A 13,232-nucleotide genomic window follows, 5' to 3' on the forward strand; every position below is an offset into this window, starting at 1 on the left:
TGAAGTTTGTAAAGCGTTTTGGTTGCCCAATGTAAGAACCTTAGAGAATACAACTCGTGTAATCATTTTCAAAATCAAAATATCAACAAGGATCAAGGGTGCAATCAGCAAACAGAAATAACGGAGTTACACTTTAAAGAAAAGTTTAAATCAAAATTCTAGAAACCAGATAGATGTAAAGTACAAACTCCAGGAGTTAGACAGAGTGAAAAATGTTTTAACTCGTGACATTTCTGTTTATATATTGTGTGTGTGTGTGTGTGTGTGTGTGTGTGTGTGTGTGCCATATACGATAAATATATTATGTACCATCATTAAAATTAGAGGTTGTAACAAAGTTGGAGTCACATTGAGTAAACCTTAATAGGGACCTGATGAAAAATCATGTCAGGTGCCTTAGGCCAGACAGGAAGATGAACAGCCATGGCTGACTACCTGGAAATAAAAAGCTATTAGTGGAGAAATTAAAACATAACCTGTGCTATTAGAATGAGGAATAACATCCGAAAGAAGAAAAAGGGAATACATGTCTACCTGTCGTGACCATCTTTTCATTATACTTTGCTTAAAAAAACAACTCTCGACACATTAGTTAATGAAGATAGTAGCTCCTTCACATCAGTGCCAGCGAAGCTGTAAATTTTAATATTAGAAACTGAATATCCTAAGTCCCAGCTTCACAAGTACCAATTAGTGGCAAATTTTGAGGCAGGTTTTGTGTTGATTTCTGGAACTGAGACTGTTGAAGCACATTGGAAGCCAATGACGTTTTACGTGGGAATTAATCTGACTATTCTACACCAGTTTAAAAAGTTACTACATTAAACTCTAAACTTTTGATAATATGAATTTGGGGTACATTTTTATGCAAATCCCTTCCTAAAAAGATGGTGAGTCATATTGAAATGAAGTTATACGTAGCCTGCTGCAGTGAGTGAACCTAGGTAGTGAATGTTAGAAGGTTTCTTGGCTCACTGCATCGCAATCATGAGTGGGAAACCTGACTGCTTTCCCCTCTTTCCATGCAAGATACACTGAACAGAACTGTAATGTCAATAAATGAACAATGGGACACATGACACAAGCCAAAATATATTTTGGCAAGGAATCAACATCTTTAGGAGATAAAAGGCAGAAACCAGATTATTTCTGTTCTCGGGCTTTTGCCAATGGCATTTGTCACAAGTTGCTTGGAGATATTTGAAATTGGCAGGATCTATCCACTATGGGAGGATAACTGGCCACAGCTCCCTGTCACCGGAATCAGGAAATAACATTTGCTGCCAATTTTCTATCAGATCTTACACCCCCTTGTTACAATTTGCTTTAATAAAAAGGGGGAAAGATTCAGGAACATATTGACCCCATAATTTTCAATTAAGCATTTTCCAGTTACAGCCTGTGCAATTCAACACAGGAGAATTGTTTTTTGGATGCAAAATTCTTCAACTGGAACGCACTGCCTGGGAGGGTGCTAGAGGCGGATTGCCTCGCATCCTTTAAAAAGTATCTGAATGGGCACTTGGCACATCTTAAAATTCAAGGTTATGGGCCAAGTGCTGGCAAATGGGATTAGCATTAGCAGATCAGGTGCCTTTCATGCGGCGGTGCAGGCTCGATGGGCCAAAGGGCCTTTTCTACACTGTATTTTTCTGTCAATCTGTGATAGTTTATCACAAATGCGAAGGAAAGGGTGATCACAATTCATAAGCCTCCAGCCACACCTCAGCCAAGCTTATCTCAGTGGCAGCATTCTGTTCTCCAAGCCAGAACTTAAGGCTTCAAGCAACATCAGGCAATACTGGCTCATACAGTGTAGTATGAGTCACTGCAGGACTGAGGAAACAATACATTGTGGAATGAAATGTATTTCAGAGGGTGCATTAAAACCAAGACCTTGTTCGCCTGTTCAGGTAGATTAAAATATCTCAAAGCAGTATTTGTAGAGGTCAACACCTACGCTTCAACAAAAACCACTAAGACTAATTAACATGGTCATTTGTAGCATTGTATGTACAAACTGGTTGCCATATTTGTATAAACAGTGACTACATTTCTGAACTAATAAAACAATTCAGTTTTAGGGTATTCGTTTGGCATTATTTTGCACTAAAAATTGTTCTTTGCCTAATGCCTTTTCTAAATGTCAGTTTATAATATTGATTGTTATGAGCTGGCTGAAAATCCTCTGGTACTTGAGGTGCCACGTGACTTTAAAAGGAACCACAGCAAGTGACATGCATCCACACCTCTAATCCTGCACACACCACATCCCAGATCTTGGTCACGTCAACTGGAGACATATTGAATGAAGTTTCAAGCTTCCTCCCACAGGGAGAACGTGAAGTAAACTAATCAACTAGGTAAGTGACCCTATGCATTTGGACCACCAGACATGTAGGTGGGAGCAAATGATGTGTCAAAAGGTAGGTTGGGGCTGGCGTGGCAGATAAATTCTGGAAGGTTAATTAAATTGAAGAAATACACACATCAGATTTTGTAAAATTGACTTCCAAGTATTTCCACTCTCATTTCTTGTTTAACTCCAAAAATCCTGATATGTGGAGCAAAGGAACAACAATCACATTACAAAAATACAAACATTTGTGTTATGCAATATTAATGCTAATGTTATATACTTTCAATATTAAAGTGAAAGAAAGATTTAGTATATCACCATCTCCTTTTATTGATGCGATTTTGAATTCAAACTTCAGAATAGTCATATCTACTTTAATAGCCTAATCTACGTCAGTCAATAAAGCTTGAAACAACAGGCTGAACAACAGGTCAAAAAATTTTCCTGGGCAGGTCAAGATTGCAAGGTGGGTCGGAGGGGGAGGGGGTGCGGGATGTGCAGCTAAAGAAAACTGCATGGATATAGGATTTTGTTAGGACAGTAACTGTAGCTTTTCTTTTTAAAGCTCAGAAACATATCACACAATCCTGACAGCTCAACATTTCTTTTTTAAACGCCCAATATTTCCAGATATATCTACGCAGCTTATAGATTGCACCATCCCCTAAATGAAGTGACAGGGAAAATATCTCTGTTGTCAAAAATCGCAAACTCATACATCAATAGAGAAAAGTTTTCGGGTGTTTTCAGGGAAGCCAGAGGGGAAATATGTCTAACAGTTTCTTCCACTTAAAAATTCCAAAATCGTCAGGACATTCTTGTTGACGTTGGAGTTTGCATATAATCAAATTTGCATATAAACTAAATTGATTTTCTTTAAAATGCTTAATTCTGTCAAACAAGGTAAACATTGGAAGTTTTATTTATTGAGATAAACCAAAAAAAAATTTATTTGCATCATAAGTGTAGCTGACAGTACCTTTATTGGAGATATATTTACCTCAAACTGTAGTGGGGTATTACATCGGCTAGCAGCATGGGAGTGAAGGGGAGAGTAAACTACATTATATCCATTTTTCGTCTCCTCTTCTCCTGGAAACAAGGTGCAAGGTGTTATGACCGTTGGGCTGGACATAACTGTATCCGCGACAGATGCAGGCGCTGATAGTGGACTACAAGGTCCAGGCAAATCAGTCACACTCACGTCTGACAGATACCGGGCCTTTCGCTTCTTCAGAGGCGTAATCAACTCTACAAGACAGAGAAGTTATCAGACATTCAAGTTGCAAACAGGTACATTTTAAACAAATTAAGCAGCCTGTGCATATTTCAAAACAACAGTCAGTTTTCCAAGTGGGGGTTCTGTTAATGTTTCCGAGTTATTTCCATCAACGTCCGATGCATTTTCCAGACATATAGAATGCAGATTAACATGCTTGCCACTTGCCTGCTAAACAACACAAAACCAGACTTTGTTTTGTTGCTCTATTGTATCTTGGACTGAGATTTACAAAGTTCGCCTCATTCATTTTCAAAATGATGTCTTTTTGAGCAACATTAAATTGGGCGAACGTTGTTCAGACAAGCATTGTTAGTAAAAGCAGCAGGACCCATTTGATTCATTGCAAGAATGGTTGCATTTATGTCCATATGTTCGCAGTTTGACCTAGAGTGGACTCTTTAACATTTCCATATATTGCAACATTTAATATATTTAGAATTGAAAGGAGGATTTTGGGATATCGTTGTTCACCAGAAACAACAGAATGGCAGTATCATGAAAAATATAACTGCACCTAACCCAGATATATTAAGATACAGCATAGGAAGGAATTGGTCACACTACAGACCACCAAATAATGAAAAGGAAGTGGAAGGAGAAATATGAAACACTAAAAACACAGATATATCATGGGAGTAGAGGGACGGATAGAGTATTTACATAAAATTCAAGACTCCATCTAACCTAAGATTTAAGAATTCTAATATGAGAATAAGCTCTGCTAGTAATGAGAAATTAACTGAAATAAGTAAGTTAAGTTTGAGAGAACATCTAGGAAGTAGTGATCACAATAAAATAAGGTTTAAGATAATGATTGGGAAATATTTAGATAATACAAAGACAAAGTAATAGATTGGGAAGAAAAGTGAACTATAAGGCAATGAGGTTGGGGCCAGGGAAGATAACTTAATTAAAAATATTGACTTAGATCATAGAATTTACAGTGCAGAAAGATGCCATTTGGTACATCGAGTCTGCACTGGCTCTTGGAAAGAGCACTCCACTTAACCCATACCTCCACTCTATCCCCATCACCTAACCGTTTTTTGGACACCAAAGGCAACTTAGCATGGCCAATCCACCTAACCTGCACATCATTGGAGTGTGGGAGGAAACCAGAGCACCCAGAGGAAACCCACACAGCCACGGGGAGAACGTGCAGACTCCGCACAGACAGTGAGCCAAGCCAGAATCGAAACTGGGACCCTGGAGCTGTGAAGCAACGGTGCTAACCACTGTGCTACCGTGCCGCCCTTAGAAGAACTGTGGGCAATCTTTAAAAGAGGATCAATAGTGTTCCAAAGAAATATATTCCACTGAAAATAAGTAAAAAGTAGCTAAGAATGAGATGCCATTGATGAATAAAGAGGTGAGGATACAAATGAATCTAAAGAAAAAGACATATGCATAAACAATAAAGAGAATGTGATGAGCTTGGAGCGGTTAAAATAATTTGGATAGGGACGGGAGCAGACGCCCTGGCCTTCGCCTTTCTGATCACCCTATGGAGAGTTCTGCTGGGGTGGAAGTCGGCAGCATCTCCCAGAGCTTGGAGTGGCTCTCAGACTTGGCTGAATCCCTACAGCTTGAAAAGATAAAATTCTCAATCAGGGGATCCAAGGAGAGATTCCATCACACGGGGAGAAAGTTTGTCAACATTTTCGAGGACCTGTTTGTTGCCAGCAATTTTTTTTGGGGGGGGGGAACTAGGCTCACAGAAGCTGTGACAACTTGTAAATAATATGCCATTTCCATTGTTGTTGTTTTTTCTCTGCTTGTTGTGTCTTGTGTAAAGTTTGATGTTGTATTAAAATGCCAAGAAAAATATTTCGAAATATATATGTATATATATATATATAATTAGGATGGCAGCAGAGGCAGTATCATGCATATATAACATCTTAAAGAGGGACGGGAATAGTGCCAGAAGAAGATAAATTGCAAATGTAATTCCTATATGCATAAAGGGAGATAGAATCAACCAATTAGCTTAAAGTCAATCATAAGAAAGATGATTTGCGTGATTCTCCGAGCCCCGTGCCGGGCCAGAGAATTGCCGCAACCGCGCCACGACGCCAGCACGCGATTCTCCGAGGTGCAGAGAATCGGCGGCAATTGCGCCAGGTCTGATGGGGTCTGGCCTGCGATCGGGGCCAACCGATCGGCGGGCCGGCCTCTTCTCTCCTCCCCCCCACACCCACCGGGCCTACTTTGTTGCGCAGCCGGCCCCTGAACCCCAACGCCATGTTGAGTCGGGGCCAGCGCGCTGAAGAAGTCCCCCGCTCATGTGCAGGTTGGCGCGGCACAACTGCGCATGCACGGGTTGGTGCTGCGCCCATTTGGCACTGGGAAGGGAGGCTGGAGCGGCGTGAACTGCTCCAGCGCTGTACTGGCCTGAATCGGATGTCCCCGTGCCCGTTTCGGCCGTCGTGAAACGCAACGGCGTTCATGATGGCGCAAACACTTCGTCTCCATTTTGGAGAATCGCCCGCGATAATTTTTTTTTAGAAAAGATTCTAAGAATTCTTCACGAGATAGAGATCATAACAAAAAGACAACATGAATTTTTAAAAGAAAGATCATGACAAACCAACTTAATTTATGTTTATGAATATATACTAAGTGGAGACTGGAGCAATTTAATGGATCTGGTCTACACGGATATTCAGAAGGCTTTCAATCAAGTGTTACATACAAAAGACTCATGTCAAAGGTCTTGGTGTATTGAGACCGGAACGAGATTGCGGAATAGATTGAACGTTGGCTACAAAACAGAAGACAGAAGGTTGAAGTAAAGGCAAGTTTTTTACACTACTAGAAAGCAGTGCTGTGTTGGGCCAAATATATATACTTGGACTCAATGTTGTGGAGGCATTGTGTTCAAATCTGCAGGTGATATTAAATTGGAGGGTACAGCTAAAAACGATGGAGGACAGGCAAGTTTGAAAAATGAACAAGAGAAATTGCGTAATAGTTCAATATAGTGGGGCATGTGGCAGTCATTTTGTTGGAGGAATAAAGTGACCACTTATTCCTTGGTGGGTGAGAGACTAAATTGGGTAGAGGAACAGATCTTATACGTAAACCACTAAAGGCAGCTCAGAAGTTGGTAAATCTCTTTCAGCCCCCTGTAATTTTGTAGAACCTACATATAGCTCAACCAAGGCATTGGCACATTTGCAATCCTGCATAATGTAAGTTATCAATTTTAATGGTGGCATCATATGAGTTTGCTGAGCAATTGTGGGAAGACATAAAGAAAAGAGGAAAGAAGATGGTATGGTGTACTGGAGCACTAATCGGGCGGGGAGGAAAATAAAATGGGGTTCCCTTCTTCTGATGGTTGCACTATGACCAGCGCTGGAAATAAGCATGCACGGAAGTCAAATGAGAATGGTGTCATGCTGTTTTAATGCCCATTGCAGTCAAATAGTCTTGACAAAATAACTGATTAGACTGACATGTGAAGAATGACCACTCGATGGGTGTGATGTTAGTCTGGGATCTCATCTTGGTCCACCATTCAATTCTTAATCCCAAACATTTCCTTGCAGGGAAAGAAGGGAAAATCTTCCTTGGATACTTCCCTGCACCTCCTGGCAGCTACAAGCAGATAGGCAGATAGATAATGAGATGCCTGAACTGTGTGGAATGTATGCTGACTGGCTTTGCTGTGTATGATTTTTAAAAAGTCGCATTTTCCACCTACCTGTTGAAGCAACTACGCAATCAGGTATGTCAGGAACGTTGCTGCTGTCACAGCTTTGGTATAAAGGTGGCGTTTCTGGTTCTTTATCTGGTGCATGGGGACTTTGTACCATGGCCTCATCCATTGCTTGTTTTATCCACCGCTGAAAATGAACAAATTAATTATTTAATATAGTTTAACAACTCTACACATTTCTATGACACTATCTATGACACATAGAAACATAAATAAGATTGAAAGCACATCACGGTGGGTCAAACAGCATCTTTCTGTGCTGTAAAACTCAAAGACTCCACACCAATCACCGATAAATATACAAAACAAAATCACAAGAGATGAGATTCCATTACACAGGTTAGCGAACAAATGCATTTGTTCAGGTATTTCTTCAGAAGCTGACAATGCCAAGCCTCTTCACAAGGCCTGATGACTAGTGTGAAGAGCCAGTAGGATTTTCGGTTTGTCAAACACTCTGCCAGCTACGGAAAAAGGCAGCATGATGCTCACATTTATTCCACAGGTCTCTAATTTTACATTGCAATTTCTGAGAGCGAATGCAATTTCTTAGGGCAATTCCTACCCCACTGTAGCTATTTTGAACTCTAACTCACAAGCCAAGAAATTTAAAGAGATTACTGTAAATCCAACCAGACCATAAAAAAATGTTGAACCAAATGAGAACTTTTTAAAATGGAAACATTTTGCGTAAGTTGATTGACTGTATTTAGTTCCAGTCAAGTTTCTATTAATAGTTTGTAATATTTTGCTGGGCGAGTAAAAAGTACCAGTGTAGTCTCTCCAAAGCAGTTTACCATTGATACTTAACACACAATCCAATCAAAACTAAACAAACATGTGCAAAATGTTAATTAACTTGGGTGATCTTCATCACCAGGACAGTTATTTTCCTGTGGTGCTCACCAGCCATTAAAGGCCTTGAGTGAATATGGTGGACACCATGTGCGTTCTGTGGTCACCCAGCTATATACAAAGGGCTCAGACAATAGAAGCAATTCTCCCACTTGTGATCCGACATATCCTACCTCTGGTGGATGATGGATATCACCAGAAAATACAACTATCTGCTTCAATTTGCACACCAGGACGAAAAGCAGAAAGTTGCAATGAAAAAAGGTACAGCAACTCTGGAATCCCATGGAAGTACAGAAAACTGACTCGACCTGGCAAAGCAGGCATGTGACCAGGACAAATGAAGGCCAAGGGAATTAGTTCAAATACTCAGTGGTGCCAGGGAGGATCTTGAATACAATGTTTTCCACAGGACCACGGTTGATAACTGTGTAACTAACGTGAAGAGTACTTCAACGTTTTACAATCTAACATCCGATATTTTAACTTCATATCTAACACTTATAAAGCTGCCTGGTGCTACAACTCCTAGAGCACAACAGGTCTCATGTTAAGTTTGCAGTGTGGTCACAAGTAGCCAAATGGCCTCCTTCATAAATGTTTCATGTTTCTAACAGGCAGATAGGCATATAGGTAATGAGGAGTTGCAAAGATGGTATACATGCTTACCTTTTTGCAAGATCCATAGTTACCGTCGCACACAACTCTCTGTCTTCGTCTTTCAGGGGTGAAGGGAGAACCAAAGCGGATGTAGTGTTTAGGGGTTGTGCAAATGTGGGGGCTGTGGCTCAGGCCTGGCAGCATGTTCAGTGTTGTTGCCAATACAGTAGGATCTGTGGTGATGCGTAATGGTCGGTCATATGGGCAGTCTGATCGCTCAATCTTGTCATTTAACCATTCTGTAACTAAATACTGAAATAAAAGATGGGAACAAAGTTAAAACAAAAAGTAGTAAGTCACAGCAATTTCATTCAAATTTCTAAGTTCCTGGATTGTCCAGAATTTGCAATAAATCCTGTCACCATTATATTTTGATTGATGCACCCAGACAATTCAGACACGGAATTATGGAATTAAACCTAATTAGACATCTAAAAAGCAACCAATTCCAATTCAATAGTAGGAAGCCTTAGTAGGTAGCCAATAATAGGTAGACTTAAGGCAACCAAATTTCTTAAGCTTTCGTTATCTGCATCAAAGAAGAAAGGATTATAAGATTTCATTCGATAGAGATTTGTACAAGGATGGATTTTACATCTGCCTGCTGAGTGTGTTTTCTGCAGAGGGCATGCAAAATAGGTTAGCCCAGCCCAACTACACCCTTGACCATAATTGGAGGAGGGGGAAAAGAGAGAAGTCACCGCCTAGGTCGCCAGCCCTAGGCTTATTAAGGCTCTTAACTGCCTGATTAATTGCCAATTAAGGGCCTCGAGCCACCTCCACTGTCATACAACACTCGGCAGTGGTAGGCAGACTGGAGTGCGACGGCCATTTTTGAAAGGGTTTCTTTAAAAAGGTCTTAAAGGGGAGCGGGGAGATGGAGAGAGAACATCAACCAGAGGGTGCCCTGTGCACATCAGAGGCAACCCCACGCAGCCTGCTCTCCAAACCCAGCTGCCCACCCATCCCCTCTCCTCCCTCAGCTCTGCAATCCCTCCCTGAGCTAAAGCCCTGGGATGTACCTCTCTTCAGTGACCATTACTCTTCTTCCTGCACCTTTTTGCAGTCCTGATGGCACCCACTGAACTCTACCGCGAGAGCTGCTGGCTGATCAGACCAGTAGCCTGTACCCTCTTTCCTCCACATCCTTTAATCTATTTAGCCCAAGTGCTGTACCTAACTCTTTCTTGAAAACTAACAATATTTCGGCCTCAACTACTTTCTGTGGTAGAGATTTCCAGATTCACCATTAATATTATCTCAAAGTTCCTTAGAAGCCATGATTTGGCCACCTTTCCAGATTTATTTTTGAACCAGACAGGAATGAATAATTGTTGCAGTTCACCCTTGAATGTTTTCCATTGCCTATTCACCATCTTCCTTTAAGTAATGTTCCCCAATCCATCATAGCCACCTCATGCCTCATACCATTATGGTTTCCTTTATTTAGATTCAGGGCCCTCGTCTCAGAATCCAACTACGTCACTCCCCACCATGATTAAGAATTCTATCATATTATGGTTGCTCATCCCTAAGGGGCCTTTTGCAACTAGATTTCCAATTATTCCTTTCTCATTATACAATATCGAGTCTAGGATGGCCTGTTCTCTGTTTGATTCCTCAACGTGTTGGTCCAGAAAACCATGCGTATACACTTTAGGATTTCTCCCTCTACAATATTGTTACTAAAGTGATTTGCCCACATTCTCCTCGTGTCTGCGTGGGTCTCCCCCACAAACCAAAAATGTGCAGGGTGTGGATTCCCCTTTCTGCCTTATGTCCGTGTTTTCCCCACCTCTGACCCCTTGCACAGGTTTCCATCCCCCAGCCATTTTAGTTTAAACCCTCCCCAACCACTCTAGCAGATACTCCCCCAAGGATAATAATCTAGTCCTGCACAGTTTATACTGGATCCACCTCCCCCGAACCGGTTCCAATGTCCCGGGAATATGAGACTCTCCCCCTCGCACCAGCTCTTCAGCCACATATTCATCTAATATATCCTACTATTTCTGCTCTGGCTAGCACATTGCACTGGTAGTAATCTTGAGATCACTACCTTTGAGGTCCTACTTTTCAACTTACTTCCTCTCTATATTCTGGTTTCAGGACCTCCTTTCTATTTTTACCTATGTTGTTTGTACCAATATGTAACACGACCACTGTCTGTTCACCCTCCCCCTCTAGGATGTCCTGTCGCCGCTCCGAGGCATCCTTGACCCCAGCACCAAGGACAACATACCATCCTGGAGGCTCGTTTGCAGCCACAGAAACGTCTAGCTATTGCTGACAATTGAACCCCCTATAACTATTGCATTCCCGCACTTTTTGCTCCTCCCCTGCGGAGCAGAGCCAATCATGGTGCCACAAATTTGACTGTTGCTGCTTTCTGCTGTGACACCATTCCCCCAACATTATCCAAAGCAGTATATCTGTTTTGCAGGGGAATGGCCACGGGAGATTCCTGCACTACCTGCCTATTGGTCACCCACTCCCACATAGAGCAGGAAGAATCCATCATGGCTTTGAGCTCTCCTACCATGACTTACCCCTTTAAAATAAACCTTTGGAAGATACTCAAAATCAAATAATATCAATTACTCTAGGGTCCCTCTGCTCTAGGTCCTTGTTGCTTCAGAATCTTACAAGCTATAGATCACCAAGTACAGACTTTACAAACGAGAAGAGATAACAGTAGTAAATACTTATCAGACCATATTCCCAATCAGCTGCTTCCACTTGCCCCGTGTCACCGTTGAATCCTAGAACTGAGTTCCCTACGCGGCAGAGAATCCAGCGTTGCTGAGAATCCAGCATCAGGGAGAAAATGCTCCAGCCCCCCAAAGGCATCAGGATCGAGGTTCGTGCCCCACACCAGCAGGAGAATGCAAATGGATCATTAAGTCCCATTTTGTGTCCTGTTGTCAGGCTGGGGTCCATATAATTGCCATGGATCAGTTTGGTAGCCAAATTACTTCAACGCGAGGCTGATTTTGGAGTCATAATTTAATAAATGTATATGGCTCATAATTAAGAGTGTTTTTAAAACAAAATATTGGATATATTTAATTGTAACTCAGCAGGTTTTGGGGGTGGGGCAGCGTTTTGAGATTCATATAACAATTTGTAAGAAACTGTCCAGAAATATCAGAATTCAGTTTTCTCTGAACATAGAAATAGAACATAGAATAGTACAGCACAGAACAGGCCCTTCGGCCCTCGATGTTGTGCCGAGCAATGATCACCCTACTCAAACCCACGTATCCACCCTATACCCGTAACCCAACAACCCCACCCCCCTTAACCTTACTTTTTAGGACACTACGGACAATTTAGCATGGCCAATCCACCTAACCCGCACATCTTTGGACTGTGGGAGGAAACCGGAGCACCCGGAGGAAACCCACGCACACACGGGGAGGACGTGCAGACTGCGCACAGACAGTGACCCAGCCGGGAATCGAACCTGGGACCGATTAACTTTTTGGGTCAGACACCTCTTACATCATGACCAAGCAGTCCAGTTTAAGTTTCTCATATCAACCATGGAAGAGGAAGATCGGCCAGATTACATTTGCACACACTTACCCTTTTAGTTTTAGGATACTTGAGATTGGTTCGATTTGGTTGGGAGGCAATAGCAGATCCTGATATAGTCTCAACTCCTGGGGCTCCTACACTTGCCACGCCTTCCGTAGATATGGGGTCTGTCACAACACTCGCTGTTGCTCCCTCCTCGACTGCTACAACAGGCGCTGGTTCTGACTGGCTGCTTGCTTGTCGCTGTCGACGTAGTCGCTGTGCTGAACTGGAGCGATAGCGTGAGAACCGATTTTTGGGTCTGGGCTTTGTTGGTTTTGATGCAGGAGGTTTAGGAGGCTTCTCTGGAGCTTGCTCCTATATTAAAGATGTGAAAAATTGAACACAGGTTCTACAATATACATTATATAATCCAAAAATTAACCACTGATGAATCTCTCATTGAAATTATTGAATCTAGATATTGTACCAGAAACTGCCAAGCATAGCCTAATGGTGACACATTGAACAGATTGTGAGGGTTTGACCTGTGATATCAGACCAAGAAACTAATAAAATAGAATTGGCCTCCATTTTTACTTTTTTCTTAATGTGACATCCTCATTTCTCCCCTCGATAGCTTTCCCTCACACACCACTCCATGTAAGCGAAGGGCAGCCCAGTAAAGGCATGACATCTCGTTTATTTCCTCCCGACAGCACTGCAATAAATTAGAAACTCAGATTTCATTTCCCCTATCCTGCTCTGCTGTAACTGGTTCAATTTACTGTGTTACATGGCCAAAGTTCAAATGCTGATTTAAAGTCAACTAA

General features: G+C 41.8%; 1 protein-coding gene across 19 annotated transcripts in view; it reads right to left on the bottom strand.

The window, feature by feature from the left end:
- Nucleotides 1–13,232, bottom strand: part of setd5 (SET domain containing 5) — a 208,767-nt gene that overhangs the window by 38,960 nt on the left and 156,575 nt on the right. For all 19 annotated transcript variants that reach the window (XM_038812431.1, XM_038812429.1, XM_038812423.1 and 16 more), the window contains 4 exons: nucleotides 12,469–12,777; nucleotides 8,890–9,132; nucleotides 7,351–7,492; nucleotides 3,360–3,610 (listed from right to left, as the gene is read on the bottom strand). In XM_038812431.1, coding sequence (XP_038668359.1) covers nucleotides 3,360–3,610; nucleotides 7,351–7,492; nucleotides 8,890–9,132; nucleotides 12,469–12,777 — 945 coding nt within the window. The remainder of the gene's footprint in view (nucleotides 1–3,359; nucleotides 3,611–7,350; nucleotides 7,493–8,889; nucleotides 9,133–12,468; nucleotides 12,778–13,232) is intronic.

Source organism: Scyliorhinus canicula, chromosome 11 (assembly GCF_902713615.1).
Source record: "Scyliorhinus canicula chromosome 11, sScyCan1.1, whole genome shotgun sequence".
Lineage (NCBI taxonomy): Eukaryota > Metazoa > Chordata > Chondrichthyes > Carcharhiniformes > Scyliorhinidae > Scyliorhinus > Scyliorhinus canicula.